We start from the raw sequence: 24,307 nt of genomic DNA on the forward strand, positions 1-24,307 counted from the left end.
ATGATGAGACAATTTGAAACGTTCAAATTCAAATTGAGGGAATTATTAATTATTTACGATATAATTAAACATTTGATTATCAAATTAAACGAAATTGGAGAGTTGGAAAATATTTAAGTATGATTTAAATATTAATTACATGAATAGGGATTCATGTTCGGAATAAGTGTGTTATATTAATTTAATTAACTAAATTGTTTGATTAATTATTTAGAATTAATTTTATTTAAAATTAATTATTAGAATTAATTTTACTTAAAATTAATGAATTTTATTTTAATATTAATTTTTAATTAATATTGAATTTCATTTTTGAAATTTGAATTTATTGAAAATTCAAATTAAATTGAATTTTAAAGAAAATTCAATTAAAAAAATGAAAAAAATAGGAATTAAATGGGTTTTTCCCACTTTTCTCACTATTTGAACACCTCAAATTCCACTTAAGACATGTTGTTTTGGCGTCAAGATTAAATGCAATTGGATTGCATGAAGATATTCTTTAAAAGATGGAATTAGTTGCTGGAAATGGTTACGCAAAATGATTTTTAAAGAAGAAATAGTTCTTCCTCATTAGTTGCACCAAAATTGAAAAATCTCCAAAATTCCCTTCACTTTTCTTCTCTTTTTGGATTTCACCATCCAATCTAAGGACCAAGAGGATAGTAGAGAAGATCTTGTGGTAGTCTACAACAAGTTCATGATCAATTTCGAGCAAAGTCGTTGCTAGATTGGATGATTCTTCAAAAGTAATTTTTTGAAACCCTGAAATTATTTTTCTGATCAATCATGTTTTAAATTTAAAATTAATGTAGTTAAAGTGCTTAAGATCCTAATTGCTTCCGTATGTTGAAAATCAACACCAACAACTAATATCAGAGCATGATTTAAGCATTCATTTTACGTTAATTTTAGCTTGGTAGGTGTTTTTCATGAGATATAAGAAATAGGTGCTGAAATGAATATATTATGGTTTCGACATTAGATTTCTCTTCAATTATGTTGTAATTGGCTCTTTATTTATGGGGCTTAATATGTGATTAAGAGTCTGTAAATTTGTTAGAGTCAATAGAATTATAATTAGGTTGTAATTAAAGAATAAATGAAGCAAGTTTAGCAGCGGGAAGTAGCAATAGAGGCTTCTGCCTCGTAGCGTTGCTACGTTGTTCTTCAACAAACCCAAAAATGCGCACGTGCCAGATTATCGGTTCGGTGTTGTTTGGTTCAGCTAGTTGGGGCTTTAGAGGTCCGGTTCAGATGGTTCTTGGACCAGTTCAACCATTTAGATGCTTTTAAGGTCTGGTTCGAGCGGTTTGAAGCCAGTTCGGATAGTCCAATACCAGTTCAAGACTCGCTTTTTTTTTATTTTTTATTATTTTGTAATAGTTTAGGCTGTTTGCTTACTTAGGATGCCAAAACCAGTCCATTTTAGTGTATGTTTAATTATATGCATTATGAATATATGCTCAGTTAAATTAAATCATGAATGTGCATAAAGTATGACATGTAGATTTAAAATCCCACCATAGGAAGTATGAAGCATGCATCAAAAGTATGTTATAAATAGTTATAATATATAGTATGCATGATTTAGGGTTCATGTGTTTAATATAAAGTGTTATATTAAATTGTGAAATGGCCTAATGAATGTTATGGATTGGAAGCATATCTATAGTTTTATAAAATGTTATAAAATGAATTAGACTTTAAAATCTATAACAAAGATAAGATGCATGCTCGCCTAGGGTTAACAAATAACAACTTGTTGTAAATAATTAAAATAGGTCGTTTCTTGTAAAACTTTGGTTACAAACTCATCCGGGCTAAAATCCTATCTAAGGCTGGAGGTACTTAAGTTGACGGTTTACGGAACACCTGCTACCTGAGGATTTTTAGCCGATTCTTGAGTATTGTTAACCTGATTTTGTGAGCATGCATGAGCGATGTGAGGTAATAAATTGGTTTATCACTTAGACTTCGTAGGTTAAATCCAAATATAATTTTTATACTTGGATAAATCACCTAGACTTAGGATGTTTTTTTAGCCGGAATATACTTAAGTAAATATTTACCCAAAACAAATAGAACACTTTAGTGGGAGATTAATAATATATACGATATATTGTTTTTAGCTCTCACGTCCTTTAGAGTTCACACCGTGAGGTTCATGCTCGGCTTTGAGTCACCTTAGGAGTGACCTCCATTCGAAAAGTATTTGCATGAGTTAATATCAAGGTGAATAGGGAAGTAGTCCATAGTAAGTGGGAGAAAAAAGTGTGTCAACACGTCCTACGGTCTGACAGTATGCGCAAGCGCACACAATCGAAGTAATAAATCCCAAATAGGGTATCGTCCTCAGGGACTGGCGTGAACAAAATTTTCCTAACTTAGCTATCACAATTCTTCGTCAATTTTATCTAGGCAACCAAAAGATAATTTTTATCTATAACTACAGATAACAAAAATTTAGTCACACACAAGAACAATACAGAGCAAAACAATTCCAGGGTGTTGTTTAATTTAGGGAATACAACAAATATAACATGTAATTGATTATAATTGATAGATTGAGGCTAGAAGTTCTAAAATCAGGAAATCTTCTCTCGAGCTCAAACCAACCTAATAACTACCTATCGACCTGAATCTCTTCTATCATTTGAATAGTTACAGTATTAAGATCCTTCGTTCTCACCCTTTATTATTCTAAATTCACTCTCATGCAATTTCGAATAACAATCTAAATTATTGGGTCCAACGAATTAAATTCTCTCTCGAGACGTCTAATTAACTTAAGTTCATTCAATTAGTGGCCAGATAATCAAAAGCATTAAACACAAATAATTTAGAAATCCATGAAAAATCAATCCATTGTAAATTCAATATTCAATGTAACATCCCTAGGATCCACAAACACACTAGATAAAAGAGTTTAGCCATGCATGATTCTGATAACAATATTCAACAAATAAACAATCATTATGGCAGAAAATAAATTAACAAAGAAGAATGATCTCCCCTCAATAGGTTCGAATCCCAATCACGATCTTCTTGATTCTCGCCACGAATACCGGATTGTTCTTCAACAAACTGTACGATCATGATCAATCTTCCTGTCACGATCAATCCAGAAACACTCTCAGATCAACTTGCAATCGAAATCTCAAGTCTTCAACCAAAAACGATCAGAATTGCTCTGTTTCGACTCATATACAGACTATAATTTAGGTAAAATATATCAAAGTCGGCTCACTTTTTCTCTTTCCCTCTTTGTCCTCAGACCTGGCAGTGCAATGCTATTAATGCTCGCAGCGTTGCAACGCTGGCATCATGCCAGCCGCGTGTCAAAGTCGTAGCATTGCAACGTTGCCTTGTTTCCAATTGGTCTTAGGTTTACAACATTAAGAAGCAGCGTTGCAACGTTCTTCCAATTCTGGCTCCCCCGAATTACCTTCCAATTTTCCTCTTTTCGTGATCTTGGGTCCTTGGTTTCTTCCTAATTCCATAGCAAACTCGTAATTGCTCAAAATTGGAGTTTTGCCTTAGTTTTTTTTTTTAATCATTTTCGCACGAATTGCTCCTGATGCTTAGTTTCCTGAAATTACTCAATAAACCATGTCAAACTAAGCAAAACTAGCAATATTAGTTCTAAATTTGAAGGTAATAAAAATACTTTTTAGCTGCTTTTAACCATCCCAAACTTAAAACTTTGCTAGTCCCGAGCAAAGAAAATAAAGAAACACAATGTAGGAGAAATAATGAATATTGAGATGAAAAGCTTCTAGGCATGCATTCTCTTACTCCGATTTCATCAGCTTCTCAAAATATGCAACACTCTTCCATAGAAAAATTCATACACATCCTAAACATTGAGAGTTTCTAAAGCCAAAACTTTTTATCCCCTATGTATGTATGTGATTCCTCCTTTAATTCAAAACTCAACAACTGACTTAAGATTTAATTAAGCTTTATCAGTTTTCCCCCTAATTTAGCTCAAGCACCAATCATCAAGCATCACCATCATGCATCACCACACTCAAGGAAGTAATATGTCCACTAAGGTGCCTTATTTCTGTTTTTATTTTCGAAAACAAAAGGACCCTAAACTTGCATCAGTTTACCTAGGGGCATTAGCTTTCACACATCCATTACAGGGAACCATACCTAGCCAATTCCCCGGTGCCCTAACTGAGCACAACAAAGACAACTCTTTTTACTCCCATCCATGCATACACATTACAAGTTTAAATAACAAAAATATATTTCTTTCAAGTGCATGAGTTCACACTCTATTTTTTTCTCAAAGACAATAATAATATTCTTTTCTTTCCTCTTAGTTTAACATTACACACCAACATGCAAGACACTCTCTAACCAGTAGGGCCTTTCGAGGTGACAACCAACTTGACTTAAAATAAGGCTTTCTTCAGTTATAGGTTCTAAATTAAAGTGGTTCGTGCTCAAGATAACAGAGGATACAAAGAAGGATTCAGAACAAAGAACACTCAAGAGAGGATTATGTTATCCAATTTCTACTTCAAAACATGGCATATATCATGAGTGACTCGTCAACCATCATAGTAAAAGAAAGCAACCAAAGAACACAATTCAATCAGTTTCAACATTCTTCCTAACCAAAATCAACTCTTTTTCAAAATTTTCAAAAATTTTCTATTTTTCCTCAAAATCGCCAATAACGTGCATAAAAAAGTCAACTCAAAACAACATGCATAAAAACACAAGATTCAAGCACAAAGTATGCCCCCACCCCAAACTTAAAAAGATACATTGTCCAAAATATATAACATCTAAAACAATCACACAACAGATGAATGATACAAGTCTGGGTAATGATTAGGTATTCACGAGTCTGGATGGCAAATTGGTGCTTGAAAACACTTGAATATCATCTCCAACCTGAGGATCAAAACAAAATAATCATGAGGTGGCTCTCTATCCTTAAAAAAAATAAATCAAATAACAAACAAAATCAAAACTGAATTAAAACTAGAACACTTGGGTTGTCTCCCAAGAAGCGCTTAGTTTAACGTCTTTAGCTAGACCAGGTCCCAATTCAGATAACTTTCAAGGTGGCTTCATCATTCCATGCACAACAACACCTGAAATATATAATTTTCTCCGGCACTGATATTTACATAAAAAATTAGTCGAAGAACAATTATCGGAAAAAGCACAATCTTCTCTCCCTTCGTCCACTAGTTCAATATCTCCCTTACGAATATAATCTAAAAAATTTACTGTACCTTTCTTTGGAGATTGTTCACGACAACTTATTTTTTCCTTGCCCTTCCTTTAGCAAGAGATTGTTTAGAATCTTTACCATCTACTTCATTGATCTCTTGGCACAAACTTACAGGTTCATTAGGTTTGGAAGAACGAAAGATGTTGAATTTTACCTTTTCATCGTTCACCCTAAGTGTAAGCTTGCCATCATAAACATCAATCAAAGCTCTACTTGTGGCTAGGAATGACCGTCCAAGTTATTGGGTTGTATGTCCTAAAACTTGCAGCTTATAAAATTAAACATATTCTATTATCAATAAAGATGTTATTAAATATTTCTTCAATAAAGTTGTTATTGAATCTATTAATTGCATTCATAAAGTCTAAATCCAATAAACTAAGATCCATGGCTATTATATGAATATTTGAATTTTATGTAGAGACATAAAAATGGATCAAGTTTGAGTAAATAGTCAAAACGGTCTATAGTATATGATTAAGGTTGGGTACCTTATTCTGGTAACAATATTGGATGCGACCTACTCTATAGTTGTTACAAGTTATTGTAAAGATACTACAAACAAAATGATCCAAATTCGTTCATGTATTGACATGAGGAGTGAGGGCGTTCTATACCATGAGTTTGCATAAGATCGGACCAAGAAATAAGTCACTTTTAATATATAATACTGTTTATTGTTTAAGACTGACTATTTCGCTTAGATGACCTAGGTAACTCAATCTTAATCCTGAGCTAACTATGAACTCTTGTCTATTCGGGATTATCCTTAGATTTGCATGGGTGAGGGTTGACTCAACCGCGCCAGCTCAATAAGCCTCCCACTTCAGGGGTAAGATCGGGTAAATAGCTGGGGACATAGGGTACAAGACAGAATTCATGCCTACTCGGTTGGAATGATATCAATTTGAATTGTTCAAATTGAATTTCAATATGAAAATGTTCAAATTGAAATTAGGGTTTTGAGTTTGAATAAATTCAAAATAAAATTGGGGTTTGTTTAATTATATTCGATATAATTAACGTTTAATTTGTTGAAACTAAACGAAATTGGAGAGTTTATAATGTTTAAATATTGATTTAAATATTAATTCATGAATAAGATTCATGTTGGAAATTAGATGTGTGATTAATTTGATATTTGATATTAAATTAATTAAGTAATTAATTATGTTTAATTAATTAAAAATCAAATTAATTTCAATTTTAAAATTCAATTTGAGAAATTGAAATTGAAATGTTGAATTTGTTTAATTAGGAATTAATCAAATTAAATTTAATTAATTTGAAATTAATTAGTTTTTTGGGAAATTAAATTGGAAATTTGAGAAAGGGGAGTTTTCCTACTTTTCTTAAGCATGAGGTGTGTTCCTCATGTAATCACATAATTCCCACTTCAATTGTTAAAGCAGCTGCTGCCCAATTCCTTTGATGAGGTACTTGCATGCTGAAGGTTATTAATGTTGGGATTGGTATCCTAATTCTCCCGAAGTCTCGTAGTTTGTAATCTATACACATTGTTATGAATAAAATAAGAGTTATTTTATTTGGCATTTACTCATATCCAATAAACAAAGCTTCATAATTATTGTATGTAAACTTAAGCATGTATATGAGATACACAAGTGGAACATGCCTTAATTGATAACCTAAATAGGTCTGTAGTATAAGGATTAAGGAGAGATATCTGATCTTGGTGACACTACGGATACGACCCGCTTTGTAGTGGTTTGCAAATGTTGTGAATTACTACAAATGGTAGATCCTGGCCATTCATGTGGAGATATGCGAGCAGGGGTGTCCTATACAAAGAGTTTGTATAAGACCGAACCACGAGATGATTCGTCTCTGTATATAATGCCATTGATACTGGAGATTTACATCTCATCTAAACGACCATAGGTGACATGACCTCAATCTTGAGTGTTTTGGGAACTCCTGCCTTTGAGGGCAGTCCTTTGATTCGTATGCGTGAGAGTGGCCAGATTGCCAACTCAACATGCCTACCTTTTTAGGGACTTGTCTGATTTGGGAGCTGGGAACTTAGTTACAAAAAATGGAATTCAATCATTCCCTGAAGTAAGGGTAAGTAGATAGATTGCTCTCTTAAGGGCTAATTCTGGGGCTTGAACATAGTGGCCACTACTTCTCTTTGGAAGAGAGGACTTAGTCATAGTAGGACTATGACTTATGTTCATTAGAGGGATCAGTGGTACTTAAGGAGTTAGATGTAACTACAGGGGCATAACGGTTATTAGCCCAGCTGTACTTACGAGCGATCTGTGAAGGGTTATCGCACTGTTGATTAGTTGATATGGATACATAATATATCTGTAGGAAAGAGAGTTCAACTGTCGGTCTTTAGTAGAGTGCCTGGCAATTAACGGATGGTGGATCCCGTGACTAAAGAGTTTAGTCAGTTATTCACGTAATGTTGGAGCTTTGAGCTACAAATCCATAAGGTCCCCATGGTAGCTTAATGGATTCAAGTTGAGAATCAGTTCTTGGTGTTGATTTGAAATGTTCAAATTGACAAGAGGAAATTTGATTATATATGATATGATCGGGATGATGTATGAGATACGTCAAGTGGAGTGACACTACACGATAGTTCACTCAGCTGGCCGATAGCTAAATGATCGCGGAGCTTTTGCCAAACGATCGCGGAGCTTTTTCTAAACGATTGGGCATCGTCTATACAATAGACATTTGTCATCTTCCACTTGTTCAATCGTTTGCACAATTGTTCTTCCTCTAGCCTCTGCCTCTAACCAAGTACACATAGAGCCCACACTTTTGGATTCTCACACCGAGAATACCAAGGTAGCCATTGTGATGGTGTCATACTCAACTCGATTGAGTCGAGGTTATTGGAGCTCGTTCGTTGTGTTCGTGGTCTTGGAGTTCATTGTGTTCGTGATTGCTGTGATCGTGCTGTGTTGCAGTCGTAGTGTTCGAGCGTTCGAGTTTGCTGTCTTGTTGATTGAACGAGCGTTCATGATCATGGGAGATTGAAGATGAGTCTTCAAAAGTATGTATAATTCTATCACTTGATTTTATGTAAAGCATGCTGTAATTTTGTTTTGTCCATAGCCTGTATGTTTTCGTTTCTTGATTGTAATTGTTGTTGTTTAAATACAAATGGGATTTGGAATGATCATTCTGCTACTCATGAAAATCCTCATGTCCGATTTCCTTCAATTAAAACACTTAGAATTGAAAGAAGTTAATGGAGATGGAGCTGGAGAAATCAGTTTGGAGAATCCATCTTTTTCTCCCTCTCAAACCCAGAAATTCCTTCACCTAATTCACTCAAATTCGAGTTCCACCACTCAAATTCAAGGCTGAGAATAATAGAGAAGATCTTTGGATAGTTCACTATCGATTTGAAGCTGAATTAACGAGAAGAACAGCTTGGATAAGGGAGAATTCATTAAAAGTAAGTTCAACTTGAAACCCACTTTAGTTTTTCTGAAATAGCATGCTTTAAAGCTCAAATTAAATGTAATTAGAGTGCTTATTGATTATGTTTGCTTTCGTTGCATGCTTATGTATTCCATCACAAAGATGGTGGGAATTTTAACATCTTCTTCCATGTCTAGGACCATAAAATTTGCTGGAAAGATGAAATCGCCGACCTTAACCAGAACATCCTCTACTACACCACAAGGGTAAGTGAGGGAACGATCTACCAACTGCAATGAGATCATCGTCGATTGTACCTCTCGTATGTCTAGTTTCCTGTACAAAGATAAAGACATTAGATTAATTGAGGCTCCTAAATCACATAATAATGCCTTGTTTACTGTTAGATTCCTTATAGTTAGGGAATTGTAGAACTCCTAGGATCCTTCAATTTTTGTGGTAGCTTCTTTTGAAATATCACACTACATTCCTCATTTAAACTAACCATATCATACGTTTCAAACTTCTTCTTTGAAGACAACATTTCCTTCATGAACTCCACATAGTTTGACATTTGTTCCAACGCATCTGCAAAAGGAATATTAATGTGAAGCTGCTTAAAAATATCCAAAAAATTAACAAACTGATCATTCAATTTCTTTTTCTGAAAGCACCAGGGATAGAGGATTTTATTTAACACAACAGGTGGAGGTAGAATTACTCCCTAATTTGGATGATACATGACTATCACCCTTTTTCCTTTGATTCTCATTACCAGCTGTCGGACTCAATACCACCTGTTCCTCTATTTGATCTGTCAGAGGATGCATAATATTTCTCACACTTCTCAATGTTATTGATTTGCACTCTTCCCTAGGGTTTTTCTTCGTACAGTTAAGGAAAGTTCCTTTGTTCATAGTATTCAATGTAGCAGCAATCTGGCTAACCTGAACCTCAATGTTCTGGGTAGTCTTTCCATGACTCGTTATTGTACTCTCCAAGAAATTAGTTCTACTCCTTGACTCCTTTATGAAATCCCCAAGAAAAGCCTCCACAAATGGTTTCTTTTCAGAAAAACCTGGAAGTGCCTACAAAACATTCTTATTGTTAGCATATGAAAAATTCTCATGATTGCGCAAACCTGGGTGATAATGAGTTGGTTGGTTCATCTGATAAGAATTTTGTTGGGCTCTTTGAAATTGGTTCACTTAGCACACATAATTTGTTTGCTCCGGGTTAGGTACCTCCCATGATGTAAGTTCAATACAAACTGCCATCGATACAATCGATGGTTGAGTACCTGTGGACAAAAGATTAATGGCATTAGTCAAAGTAGCCATCTGCACCTTTAAAGCATTTACCTCATCGAGTTCATAAATTCTAGCCACTCTAGATGAAGATCGTTCTGGGGGCCAATTATAGCTCGTGGCAGCCATGTCCTCCTATAATGCCCGAGCAATATCAGCAGTTTTTGCAAAAATTGAGCCACCTGCAGCAGCATCTAAGATGGATTTCGTTAAACTGGTCAACTCATTGTAGAACAACTGGATTTGTAACCAGTCATAGTATCCATGCTAGGGACGCTTCCACAACAACTTCTTATAGAGCTCCTATGCCTTGAATAACTGCTCGTCCTCTCTCTTGAATATGCCAATTTCTGTTCTCAGTCTACTTGTTTTCGCATGAGGGAAGAATTTATTCAAAAAGGCTTGAGCCAGCTCATCCCATATGGTGATGCTTCCCATAGCAAGTGACTCCAACCAATCTTTCGTCTTGTCCTGCACATAAAAAGGAAACAATCTCAATCAAATAGCATCATAAGAGACTCTATTTATTTTACCGTCCTGCTAATTTTCAGGAAAGAGCGGATATGCTTATGCGGATCTTCATGTGGAGTTCCTCTGAATGAAATGTCCCGTGTCATCTGAATTAAACCAGGTTTTAGCTCAAAATTATTGGCATTAATTGGGGCCTCAGTAATGCCTGTTAGGTTGTAGGGATAGCTGGATGGAAATAATCTCTAATAGTTCTAACAGCTCCCCCTTGGTCTTCCATAGCGTTGAACTCAACTCTCCTATTCCTTCTTACTCTTCTCAAAGTCCATTCAAGTTCTGGATCACAAGGAATAAGTTCAGCCTGTTGACTTCTTCGCATACACAGGATTCTGCAACAACTACAAAAAAAAAAAAAAAAAAAAGAAAAAGAAAGAAAGAAAGAAAACAAAAACAAAAAGGCCCAAATTAAGATCAACTCAGTCTTTAGCAATATTAAGCTTGGAAAATGTTTTTTGCCAGTCCCAGGCAACAACGCCAAAAACTTGACGATGAGCAAGTGCACGCAATCGAAGTAATAAATCCCAAATAGGGTATCGTCCTCAGGGACTGGCGTGAGCAAAATTTTCCTAACTTAACTATCACAATTCTTCGTCAATTTTATCTAGGCAACCAAAATATGATTTTTATCTATAACTACGGATAACAAAAATTCAGTCACACACAAGAACAATTCAGAGCAAAACAATTCCAGGGTATTGTTTCATTTAGGGAATACAATGAATATAACATGCAATTGATTGAAATTGATAGATTGAGGCTAGAAGTTCTAAAATTAGGAAATCCTCTCTCGAGCTCAAACAATCCTAATAACTACTAATTAACCCGAATCTCTTCTATTGCTTGAATAGTTACAACATGAAGACCCTTCAATCGCACCCCTTATTATTCTAAATTCACTTTCATGCAATTTCGAATAACAATCTAAATTATTGGGTCCAACGAATTAAATTCTCTCTCGAGACATCTAATTAACTTAAGTTCATTCAATTAGTGGCCAGTTAATCAAAAGCATTAAACACAAATAATTTAGAAATCCATGAAAAATCAATAAATTGTAAATTCAATATTCAAAATAACATCCCTAAAATCCACAAACACCCTAGAATAGAAGAGTTTAGCCACACATGATTCTGATAAAGTATTCAACAAAAAAAAATCAAGAGTTTAGCCACACATGATTCTGATAAAGTATTCAACAAAAAAAAATCATTATGGCAGAAAATAAATTAACAAAGAAGAACGATCTCCTCTCAATAGGTTCGAATCCCAATCACGATCTTCTTAACTCTCACCATGAATGCCAGATTATTCTTTAACAAACCGCTCGATCACGGTAAATCTTCCTATCATGATCAATCCAAAAAATGCTCTCAGATCAACTCTCAATCGAAATCTCTAGTCTTCAACCAAAAAACTATCATAATTGCTTTGTTTCAGCTTCTATACGGACTAGAATTTAGGTACAATCTATCAAAGTCAGCTCACTTTTTCTCCTCCTCTCTTCCTCTTCAGACCTGATGGCATAATGCTGTTATTTATAAAATGCTCACAGCATTGCAACGCTGGGGCATCATGCTAGTCGCGCGTCAAAGTCGTAGCGTTGCAACGCTACCTTATTTCTAATTGTTCTCGGGTCTACAACGTTAGGGAGCCGCGTTGCAATGCTATTCCAACGCTGGCTCCCTCGAATTGCCTTCCAAATTTGCCTCTTTTCTTGATCTTGGGTCCTTGGTTTCTTCCTAATTCCATAGCCAACCTATAATTACTCAAATTGGAGTTTTGCCCCGGGATTTTTTTTTTATCATTTTCGCACAAATTGCTTATGATGCTTAGTTTCTTGAAATTACTCAATAAACCATGTCAAACAAAACAAAACTAGCAATATTAGTTCTAAATTTGAAGGTAATAAAAACACTTTTTAGCTACTTTTCATGGCCTCCTCCATTAGATTGGACTATGAGGTTTCTATGTTGTGCCTGTTTGTTGTTTTTAAGGGGCATTAGCTAGTCGTCTTTTCAGCGACTATCCCCTTGGAGGGTTGTAAATGGGATTCAGAACAACTCAAACTCCATAAATGGATAGGATCTCTTAGGTCTATTCCCAACCTTGACTCTCTATTCAGTAGCATCGTTGGGGCCGACCTCTGAGGTCTGGAATTGGAGAGTTACACTTACAAGAGTTACTAAGTGTTAGTAAGTTCTTGATCGAAACCAGTAACTAAATATCTACAGGAATAAAGAGTTATTCTAGAGTTAGTATTTACTCAAGAATGTCTTGCTTTAGTGAAGAAGTATTTGACTACCCCTCGGTGGCATCTATTCTGACTCACTAAAGTATCATTGCAAATAAATAATGAAATTCAGTTACATTATTATTTTTGCAAAAATTTGATTGGTTTTGAAAAGCAATTTACTGATTAGAATTTGTTTATATTTTTAGCATGTTGAATTCTTCTAAATCACTCGCTTCCGATAAATTTAATGGTTTTAAATTTTTAATATGGAAATCAAATATAAATGCAATACTAGCAAATGATGATTTAAGGTATGTTTTTAACCGAGGAATTTCCTTTGACTCCCAACTCATATGCAAACCAAAAAAATAGTTTGGAATGCTTATGACAGATGGATTAGGGTAAATGATAAAGCTCGATCTATATATTAGCAAGCATATCTGATATACTAGTTTACGAAATTCGAGAACATAGTTTTCGTCAAAGAAATCGTGGATTCATTATAGACGTTGTTTGGACAATTTGTCAGAAACGAAATTCTCGAAGATGTTTATAACTATAACATAAAGGATAGAACCTATATTAATGAACATGTTCTGGATATGTTAAAAGTAATAAACACAAATGTCATAGATGACCGAAACTAAGAAAGCACAACAAAGTATATATATTTACTAGTTATTGAAACATGTTTAGTGGAAAATGATAAATGAACTTGAATACTTGATTCAGGTGCCGATAATCATATTTGCATTTTCGCTCAAGAAACTAGCACCTGGAGACAGCTTACTGAAGGCAAGACAACTTTTAAGGTAGGGATCAAAGAGGTTGTCTCAGCTAAAACAGTGGATGAAGTTATTTATTGAAGATAGATTCATTTTACTTGAAAATGTCTATTATGTTTCAACTATGAGGATGAATTTAATATCCATCTCATGTTTGCTATAACAAAAATATAAAGTTTTTTTTGAAGTTAATGAAGTATTCATTATATCAAAAGGTATTAAAATATGTTATGCAAAACTAGAAAATAACTTATATATGTTAAAACCAACTAAGACAAAAGTTGTTTTGAATGTAAAGTTGTTTAAAACAGTTAAAACTCAAAATAAAAGGTAAAAAATTTATCCTAATACCTATCTTTGGACTTAAGACTTGACCACATTAATCTCAATAGGATTGGGAGATTGGTTCAGAGCGGACTCCAAAATCAGTTAGAAGAAAATTTTTTACCTCCGCGTGAATCTTGTCTTGAAGGTAAGATGACTAAAAGATCTTTTACGGAAAAAGGTCTTAGAGCCAAAAAACCCTTAGAACTTGTGCATTCTGACCTCTGTAGTCCGATGAATGTTAGAGCACACAGAAGGTATGGATATTTCATCAGTTTTATTGATGAATATTCTAGATATGGCTATATTTACCTAATGCATTATAAGTCCGAAATCCTTAAAAAGTTTAAGGAATATAAGACAAAAGATGAAAACCAATTAGGTAAAAAGATTAAAACACTTCGATCAGATCAAGATGGTGAGTGGATTTAAAATTCTAGGACTATTTGATAAAACACGAATTTCAGTCTTAACTCACAGCACCCGGTACACCTCAACAGAATGATGTAGCGGAAAGGAGAAATAGAACCCTGTTAGACATGGTTCGCTCTATGATGAGTTATGCTCAGTTACCTAATTCATTTTGGGGACATGTAGTAGAGACCGTCGTTTACATTTTGAACAAGGTTCCCTAAAAAGTGTTTCTAAAACACCTTATGAGTTATGGAGATGATGTAAAGGCAGTATACATCACTTCAGGATTTTGGGATGCCCGACACACGTGTTGGCTGAGAATTCAAAGAAGTTGGAATGTTGATTGAAAGTATGACTATTTATAGGATACCTAAAAGAAACAAAAGGTAGTCTATTTTATGATCCTCAAGAGGATAAAGTATTTGTATCGAAAAATGTAACATTCTTAGATGAGAACCACATAAGAAATTATCAACCTTGTAGTAGGTTAGTATTAAATGAAATATCCACGAAATCTACAGATAAATCAATAAGGGTTGTTGATCAGGTTGGTCATTCAACAAGGGTTGTTGATGAAACTGATCCATCACATCTTGCTCAAGAGTTGAGAGTGCCTCGACGTAGTGGGAGGATTGTTCAATAGCCTAATCGTTACATGAGTTTGACAGAAACTCCGGTCATCATACCTGATGATGGCTTGAAGGATCCATTGACCTTTAAACAGGAAATGGAAGATGTGGATCAAGACCAATGGATAAAAGCCATAGACCTCGAAATGGAGTCTATGTACTTCAATTTAGTCTGGGAACTTGTAGATTAACCAGATGGGGTAAAATCTATTGGTTGCAAATGAATCTACAAAAGGAAACGAGGCCAAGTTGGAGGCACAAACCTACAAAACTAGACTCGTGGAAAAAGGGTTTACCCAAAGAGAGGGGGTGGACTATGAAAAAACCTTCTCTCTAGTTGCCATGATTAAGTCAATTAGAATACTTTTATCCATTGCTGCCTTTTATGATTACGAAATATGGAAAATGGATGTCAAGACCTTTTTGAATGGCTATCTTTGAAGAGAGAATCTATATGTCTCAACCAGAGGGGTTTATTGAACAGGGTCAAGAGCAAAAGGTTTGCAAGCTTAAAAGATCCATTTATGGGTTGAAACAAGCATCCCGATCCTGGAATATAAGATTTGACACCGCAACCAAATCTTATGGCTTTGAATAGAACATCGACAAACCTTGTGTGTACAAGAAAATTGTCAACAAAACTGTAGCTTTTCTAGTGTTATATGTTGATGATATCCTACTTATCGAGAATGAGGTAGAATTTCTTGCTGACGTTAAGAGATGACTATCATCACAATTTCAAATGAAAGATAAGAGAGATGCATAGTATGTTCTTGGAATCCAAATAGTTTGGAATCGCAAGAACAGAACGCTAGTCTTATCTCAGACATCTTATATTGACAAGATGTTGTCTAGATTTAAGATGCAAAATTCCAAGAGGGGTCTATTAACTTTTAGGCATGAAATTCATTTGTCTAAGGAACAATGTCCTAAGACACCTCAAGAGGTTGAGGTTATGAAACAAATTCCTTATGCATCAACAGTTGGCAGTTTAATGTATGCCATGTTGTGTACACGGCAGATATCTACTATGTAGTTGGTATAATCAGCAGATTTCAGTCCAATCATGTATATAATCATTGGACTGCTGTTAAAAACATCCTCAAGTATCTTCAGAGAATGAAGAACTATATGCTCGTGTACGATGCTAAGGATCTGATCCTTATAAGATACACTGATTCTGATTTTCAAACTGATGTGGATTCTAGGAAATCTACTTCAAGATCAGTATCCATTCTAAATGGAGGAGTAGTAATATAGAGAAGTATAAAGCAAAGCTATATTGCTGACTCCACCATGGAAGCGGAATATGTAACTACATCTGAAACAACAAAAGAAGTAGTATGGCTAAGGAAGTTCTTGATCGATTTGGAAGTCATTCCAAATATGCATATACCAATCACTCTCTATTGTGATAATAGTAAAGTAGTTGCAAACTCAAGAGAACCGAGAAACCATAAGCGCGGGAAGCACATTGAGCGTAAGTACCATCTCATCAGAGAGATAGTACACCGAGGAGACGTGATCATCATGCATATTGCCTCAGAAGACAATCTAGCTGATCCATTTACAAAGGCCCTCATAGTTAAAGTATTTGAGGGTCACATAGTCAGACTAGGACTATGAGACATACAACTTTAGGGCAAGTGGGATAATTCATGGGTATCTGATGCCCTAGTTTATTGTATTTATTTCCCCCTACTCAGTATTATGTATATGTAAACTCACTAGAGTTTAGTCCAAGTAGGAGTTTGTTGGGTTGTATGTCTTAAAACTCACAGTATGTAATCTTTAGACATATTCTATTTTGCAATAAAGTTGTTATTGAGATTTATTCAATAAAGCTGTTATTGAACATGTAAATTGTATTTTGTTAGAGCCTAAATCCAATAAACTAACGAACCCATGACTATAGCATGAATACTTAAACTTTGTGTAGAGACATAAAATTAGATCAAGTTTGAGTACATAGTCAAAACGGCCTATAAGTATAAGGATGAGGTTGGGTACCTTACCTTGGGGATACTATGGATGTGACCCACTTTATATATGATACAAACGAGGTGATCCTGAAATTGTTCATGTGAAGCCATGCGAGTGGAGCCATCCTATGCAAAAGATGTTTGCATAAGACCGGACCACGAAATAGTCATTTTTCTTTGTTATGCCATTTACCGTTAAAACTGACTATTTCAATTCAATGATCTAAGATAACTCGATCTCAATCTTGAGCTAACTATGAACTTCTGTTTATTTGAGATTATCTTTTAATCTGTAATGGTGATAGTGGCTTAACATCGCCGTTCAATAGACCTCCCATTTTAGGGGTAAGATTGGGTAAATAGCTGGAGATATAGTTCTGTAAGATGGAATTCACTCCTACTCGCTTTCAGGGTTGGTAGATAATTAAACATTTGATTATCAAATTAAACGAAATTGGAGAGTTGAAAAATATTTAAATATGATTAAAATATTAATTACATGAATGGAGATTCATGTTCGGAATATGTGTTATATTAATTTAGTATTTGATATTATATTAATTTAATTAATTATTCAGAATTAATTTTTTTAAAAATTAATGAATTTTATTTAAATATTAATTGTTGAATTAATATTGAATTTCATTTCTGAAATATGAATTTATTGGAAATTAAAATTAAATTATTAAATTGATTTTTTTTAAAAAAAATCAATTAAAAAATGAAAAATGGGAATTGAATGAGATTTTCCCACTTTTCTCACTATTTGAACACCTCAAATTCCACTTAAGATGTTGTTTTTGTGTCAAAATTAAATGCAATTGGATTGCATGAAGATATTCTTTAAAAGATGAAGAGTTCTTTAAAAAATGCAATTGGAAATGGTTCATGAAAAATGATTTTTAAAGAAGAAAGGGTTCTTCCTCAGTAGTTGCACCAAAACTGAAAAATCTCCAAAATTCCCTTCACGTTTCTTCTCTTTTTAGATTCCACCCTCTAATCTAAGGCCAGGAGAATAGTAGAGAGGATCTTGTGGTAGTCTACAACAAGTTCGTGATCAATTCGAGGAAAGTCGTTTCTGGATTGGATGATTTCTTCAAAAGTAATTTTTTGAAACCCTAAAATTATTTTTCTGATCAAGCATGCTTTAAATCTAAAATTAATATAGTTAGAGTGCTTAAGATCCTAATTGTCATGTTGAATATCAACACCGACACTATCATTGTTTATCGCAGATAGACAGTGAAATTTTACTATATTTATAAACATTTTGGTTCATTTTTCTATATTCGAAAACTAACCCTTCTTAAAAATTACATGTAAATTTTATATTCTAATAAATTATTAATTTTTGGATTTTCTATTAAAAGCATTAATTTTTCGATTTTTTTTTTTTGAGCATGGGATTAATTTTTCTAAGTATTCAAATATGTATTTTAATATTTTGAAATAAAATTGATTTTCAACCGTGACTAAAATAAAACAAAATTCCACAATTTTATTGTGGTGCCTGTTAAAAAAAGAATTGAAAAAAAAAAAAAATCAAAATTTTACAAAGCCTCCTTTGCCTCTATCGTCCCTATAACTCGATTGTTCATTACTACCATCAATGTTTTTTCTTCTCTTCTTCTTTTTTCCCATTTCTTCTTGTTTTCCCAATCCTTAAATTTGATGGAAACACTCAAAGAAGCGAAGATCATTGCGAAGACTTTTGTAAAGCTTGATTTGAATCAGAAATCCAATTCAAAGCCTGCTTATTCTAATCCCTTCGCTACATCTACATCTCTCGATTTGAATCAGAAATCCAGTTTCAAGCCTACTACGTCTCAATCCTCTGGTAAATCCCTCTCTTTCTCATTTTTTCTAGCCAACTGTGAAATTGTAACTTGAGGGAGTTATTGGGTTTTCTTTTTCTCTTCTCATAGTTTTGATTTGAATTCATTGATTCTGAACTTTTGAAGGAAAAGATAATGTTTCGAGCCCTAATTTGGCGACCCAATTTGCTAATTTTCTGGCATTTGCGTGCTGTACCCACGAGTTTTGTTCTGCAATTATGTGATTCAAGTTCTTGTTTTGGTTATAGGAACAGGATTGCCCTTTGAGAGGAAGAAACCTCCAAGTTTAGTTAGTTTGTGCGTTGGAGTTATTGGCAAGCATTTGGAAGATATAATTCCTGACTTGGATGAGATTAGTGCCAACTTTCCGTCAGATGTGAAGGTTGGTTTGGTTTAGAATTTGTTCTTTATGTTCAATTAAATCGACCAAATGAATTAATTTAAGTCGGTTTCGATGATTTTTTTAGATTTCTCCTTGCACTCTTGAACGTTATTTGGATTTGGGGTAGGTGAATTTAGTTCATATGTTTGTGTTCTGCTGAGAAAATATGATCAACCGACATATATATTTGATAAAGAAAGAATATGGTTTAGGTATAGTTATGTATGTCATTTCTATATTTCAATGCTGGTATCAGTTTCATATCCATTCGATTTCGTGTTTTGACTTGAATTTATTAACCTCAGTAGTCTGTGTCATTAATGTGTTAAATGCAATTGTGCAACGGAAGTATTGATGTTGGGCTGATTTTGGGCCAACAATTATTTAGCACCAATTATCCACCTCACTATTGGAATGGATTAGTTTAAGTATTACGACCATACTTGAGCCGGATGTGTTCTTAGGTTGTACAACTCTATCCTTGAGTTCTACGTATGAGCTTAATTGAGAGAAAATTGAGACTTTTAAATGATTAGACTAAATTCATACAAATTTAGAAGTATAGTGGAAAAAGTTAGGATTTAACACAGAAATTTCCCAAGAGTTGTTGTATGGAGTACCTCCATCTTCTCTTATGAGGCTTTGGGTTATTGCAATTTATCATGCTGTACTTGTATACTGTTAACAGAAAGCTTGTCATGTGATCTGCGTTCTTTATTTGTTTTCTGGAATTACAGAAATCACTAGCAGCAGTTGCCCGAAGAAGAAAATTACTGGACGACGATATTATTATCTCCCTAGCAGATAGTTCGTGGGAAACCCTCAACGTTTCTGGTTCAGAAGTTTCTGATTTTGGGTTAGCAGAAGTTGCCAAGACATGCAAATTTCTTAGAGCTGTGGATATTAGGTGTGGAGGACACAAGTTCCATTGATGAATGAACTTCTTTTTGTTTTTGTCCTCTGTTGTTCAATAGCATAAATGAAGTTTTATATTTCTTCACTATGTTAAACAAGCAAGGCTCTGTCTTGTAGTTGCAATTTCACCATTTGTTTAGTTTTGAGTATCTTTTGATTAAGAAGAATTTTTATGCAGTCGATGCAACAAGATCACGGCTGCTGGTGTTTCTGAGCTTGTTCAGCATTGTTGTTCCTTGGAGACACTGCGTTGCGGGTACGTACCTACTCCCTTGCCATTGATACACTTTTGAAAGATATATTGTCGGTTATTTTACATCTATTCTATATGATAGTTCTGAGATTACATAGGTAGTTTACTGCTAAAGAAGTTGCTATCACTTCCACTTATCCTTCAAAGTATCTCCAAGGAAAGCTTTAACGACCTCATGTGCATAAAACTTGAACAAATAGTGAAATCTCCAATTTCATCTAGTAGATCGGTGCCTTATTCGTCTGTAACATATAGATCTAAGGCTCTATTTACTTGATGATTAGAACATGAGCTTGTTGATTTCCTAATTTTGTTGCACTGTGCTGTCATTCTGGCTCTATATGTATATGTATATATTTGTATTTTGACTAGGAGTAATAACCTTATAACAGGATATGAACAAAAATGTTGCAGAGGGTGTCCGAGGAGCGATGACACGGCACGAAGGTCCTTGGATATATTTAAACCAAGGCTGGATGATATAGAAGGAGATTCATGGGAGGAGCTTGATACAGCTGAAATTGCCAATGGGGCACAATCACTTCGGTGGTTAGTCTGGGTAGGGTACCTTCTTTGATCTATCCCCAATTTGGTATTTATTTTCATTATTTTCCCTGCTTTCCTTTTTAGATAAGAAACAAATACCATCCTTCCGTTTGGATTGTAAGAAAGTTCATTGATTAGGAATCATGTCCCTAGAAGTAGGCGACTACTTCTATCATTTTTCTAACAATGAGTGACTCGGTGAAATGTCAATTTTCCTGAAAATGTGCCTGAAGTTTAGGTTCAAGAACAGTAATTGGCATGGCCTTTTGGCCTTCCACATGAGGTTGGAGATTTGATCCTCCATCCTACAGTTGTTGTACTAAAAAAGACACAGTAGGTTCGACAACATATCGACATTTTGCCGGGCAACTAATTTATGAATTCCAGTGCCTTTTGTTTTCATGGTGGTTGTAGAAGTGGGAAATCTTGCATCCATGAAAGAGTCCCCTATCAATTCTAATCATTTGTGCTTTCTTTTTCACTCCCTGCAGCCAAAAATAGATAAAGATTCCTTGGAGATTTTCTCCACAGAATGTCCACGCATTACAATAAACCCAAAGCCATCACCTTTCGGTTTCAGGGGGAAGCGAGTTCCAGGGGAAGCGTTGCCAAACATTGCATTAGATGAACACGCCATAGTTGATATCAATCCCGAGACATGGGCAGTGGGCAGACCCACAGCAAAGGCTCCAGTTTCTCCATCAAATCCTTCAGAATTGTCTTTGGCTGAGAAATTCAGACTTGCATTTGTGGAAAGGGACACACGGTTAGCTCCAAAACGAGCCAAGAATGCGAGGCAACATCAAAGACGTGCGGAGAGGGAGTGGATGACAACGAGTACAAGAGCCAAGGCTCTGGTCTTGGCTTCTCAAGCAAGTAAAACTTTGCAGAGTCGCACATAGCTATTAGCTACAACAGTTTCTCCTTACATTTTGATTATTAAGAACATACATGAGGTTCGACTTCCTCATAATTTCTATACTATTATGAGATCCGAATGCAAGATCGATAAATGTAATGTACCATACAAAAAGTAATTTCAATCCTGGCTCTCTTTTTGAATAAGTTTGCCTGCTATGTTGTGTTGTCTATCGATCGAGATTTGGAAGCAGGATACAAGTAGAGTTAAAGACAAGGAGCCATAGATCAATATACATTGTTCAATCACAATCTATGCAACTTTAAAATTACATGAGGCAGGGAAAGTAATAATGTAAAACGTTTTCAAAAAGTGGGTAACAAAAAAAATGTGTTTTTCAAAAAGCAGTTTTAATTTAAACTATTTAAAATAAAAGCACTCAGTATGTTTGATTATAAGTTTGCTTGGTTTTTTATATATCTAAATGTTTCTATTAATGTAGAAAAATTACTATAAATGACAACTATTAAGTTCTGTGAATTCTTAGACAAATTCATTTTTGGTCCTTGAGATTTGAGTTTGGTGTCTATTTGGTCTATGAGGTTTCAAAAGCAACACTTTAATCTTCTGGGTTTAAAAAATCATTCTAAATGGTTCATAGAGTTAATTGATTGTTAGTCGACCTAACAGAATGATGATGTGATAGTTCATTAGGGATGAAATTTTACTAATGTGTCATTTTAAATGAGTTAGCGGAAAAAAAAGAAAAAAAGAAAGAAGAAAGAATTTACATTATTTATTTCTCTTAACCATGTGTCATTTTCTCTTTCCTTTCAATCTATGCTCTCTTTGTTCTTCGTCTTCCCCCTCCTTTCAACACATCTTGCTGCATTGTAATAATTATTGTCCTGTCCAAGGCATTTTCATTTTCCTTCCTTTTTATGGAAACAAGTAATTAAACAAAGTTCGTATATTTCCTTAAATCTCACTTTCAATAAGCAAATTCAATACAAATTATTCAAACAATATCAATACATGTTCTCATCTCACCCGAAATTTAACCCTTTATATTCAATCTTAGGGTAAAGAGTATTGATCTCAGGCAAGATTATTGCATTTAGATCGAGATTACGTAAACAACCGTGCAAACCACTTTTTTTTTTTGTGTCAACAACATGCATAAAGAAACCCAAAATATTTCCTAAAGCAAAAAATATTTCGTGATTTTGTGCAGAGATATGGGTTGAGAGCGTTTCTAAAAGTTTTGTAAAATGTTTTTAGAGCAAAACTTGTTGAGCAAGCCAATAGGTGGGTTCCTAAAACGATTATATAATAATCATAATAAACGTTTTAATAATCAATCCAAAAACGTTGAGTGAAATTATTTTTTTCATTTTTTACTTAAATTTCAGGGCACGACCTTGACTGAGATGTCCCTAAGAGAAACTCTTTGAATGAGTTTTTATAAAAGGATGCTAGTTTTGTAATGTAAAAAGTTAAAAGGGTGATTTTGGACAATTTTTCCGGTAACCTCTGAAAATAAGTAGATATAAGATAATAGATAGATTGTAACTGCCTATCATGCAAACTAATTAACAGTAGAAAAGAAAATTAACCCACTCAGTTCTGTTGAACAATCCATTTGATACCTCTGTCTTTAGATGATTGAAAAAATTTCTTGAAACTATCTTCTAAGCTAAAGTTGAGTTTGATTAATAATAACAGAAAATTAAATCTTCTATTAATTCATTATATATAGGCAAATTGCAAAACCCACCCTTAAAATATGGTATTAGTTGCAATTATTAGGGGCGTTCATGGGTTGGGTTGGGTTGAAAGACTTTTTAGACCCAATCCAATTGTTCGGGTTGTAAATTTTTTCAACCCAAATAATCCTTATTAAAAAATGAATCCAACCCAACCATGGTTGGGTTGGTTCGGATTAATCGAGTCATTTATTTAAAATTTTGTTCTAAAAGATTGCAAAATGTAAATATGTAAAAAATCTAATTCAACTATTTTCATATATTGAATTAAGATTAACCACTCAATTTCAATTTATAGTAAAGTACAAAAAAACTACTTCTAAGAGTTGTTGAAGAATAAATTATTCAAAAATATTGAAATTAAATAAAATCAAAATCAATATATGTATAAATAATTGTATTACAAGTAATAAAAAATATATTTTAAAGTTAATAATAAATTCGGGTTGGTTCGGGTTGGTTTGGGTTATATTAGGTGTAAATGATTCAATACAAGAATGGAATTTCAAATTAGAAACCAACAACCTGACTCTGATACCAATTGAAGGAACTCATATGAGGAGAACCTTGAGTGGAAGCGGATCGACCAAATTCCATTAATTATCAGTAAACATACAAATAGATATGCATTCAAAATTAAATTACAAAATGCTTTATAAAGAAAATGGGTTTCAAAAAACCTTACCTTTGAAGAACCTTTCTTCACCTTTCTCCCTCGAACAGTTACAAACAACTTGAAAACATCAAGAATTTCTTGAACCAAAACCCGGACACAACCACAATGCTACCTCGGTATTTTCAAGGTGAGAACACAGGAGTGGTGGACTCTGACCATTTTGGCTAGGAGGGAAAATGGATTAAGGTGGAAGAAGAAGAAGATTGAG

At 34.2% G+C, this 24,307-nt stretch overlaps 1 protein-coding gene across 1 annotated transcript; it reads left to right on the top strand.

The window, feature by feature from the left end:
* Nucleotides 1-18,426: 18,426 nt before the first annotated feature.
* LOC120084911 lies at nt 18,427-21,875 on the top strand. The gene is made up of 6 exons (XM_039040720.1): nt 18,427-18,704; nt 18,951-19,084; nt 19,822-19,991; nt 20,178-20,255; nt 20,667-20,811; nt 21,290-21,875. Exons 1-6 carry the CDS (start codon nt 18,539-18,541, stop codon nt 21,698-21,700), a joined length of 1,104 nt encoding a protein of 367 aa, XP_038896648.1. The 5' UTR covers nt 18,427-18,538; the 3' UTR covers nt 21,701-21,875.
* Nucleotides 21,876-24,307: the final 2,432 nt, after the last annotated feature.

This window comes from Benincasa hispida, chromosome 9 (assembly GCF_009727055.1).
Source record: "Benincasa hispida cultivar B227 chromosome 9, ASM972705v1, whole genome shotgun sequence".
NCBI lineage: Eukaryota > Viridiplantae > Streptophyta > Magnoliopsida > Cucurbitales > Cucurbitaceae > Benincasa > Benincasa hispida.

Coding starts and splice junctions, on each gene's coding strand:
- LOC120084911 (XM_039040720.1), top strand. CDS start 18,539: ATGGAAACACTCAAAGAAGCGAAGATCATTGCGAAGACTTTTGTAAAG. Junction 19,085..19,821: donor ACTTTCCGTCAGATGTGAAG/GTTGGTTTGGTT, acceptor CTGGAATTACAG/AAATCACTAGCAGCAGTTGC. Junction 20,812..21,289: donor CACTTCGGTGGTTAGTCTGG/GTAGGGTACCTT, acceptor CACTCCCTGCAG/CCAAAAATAGATAAAGATTC.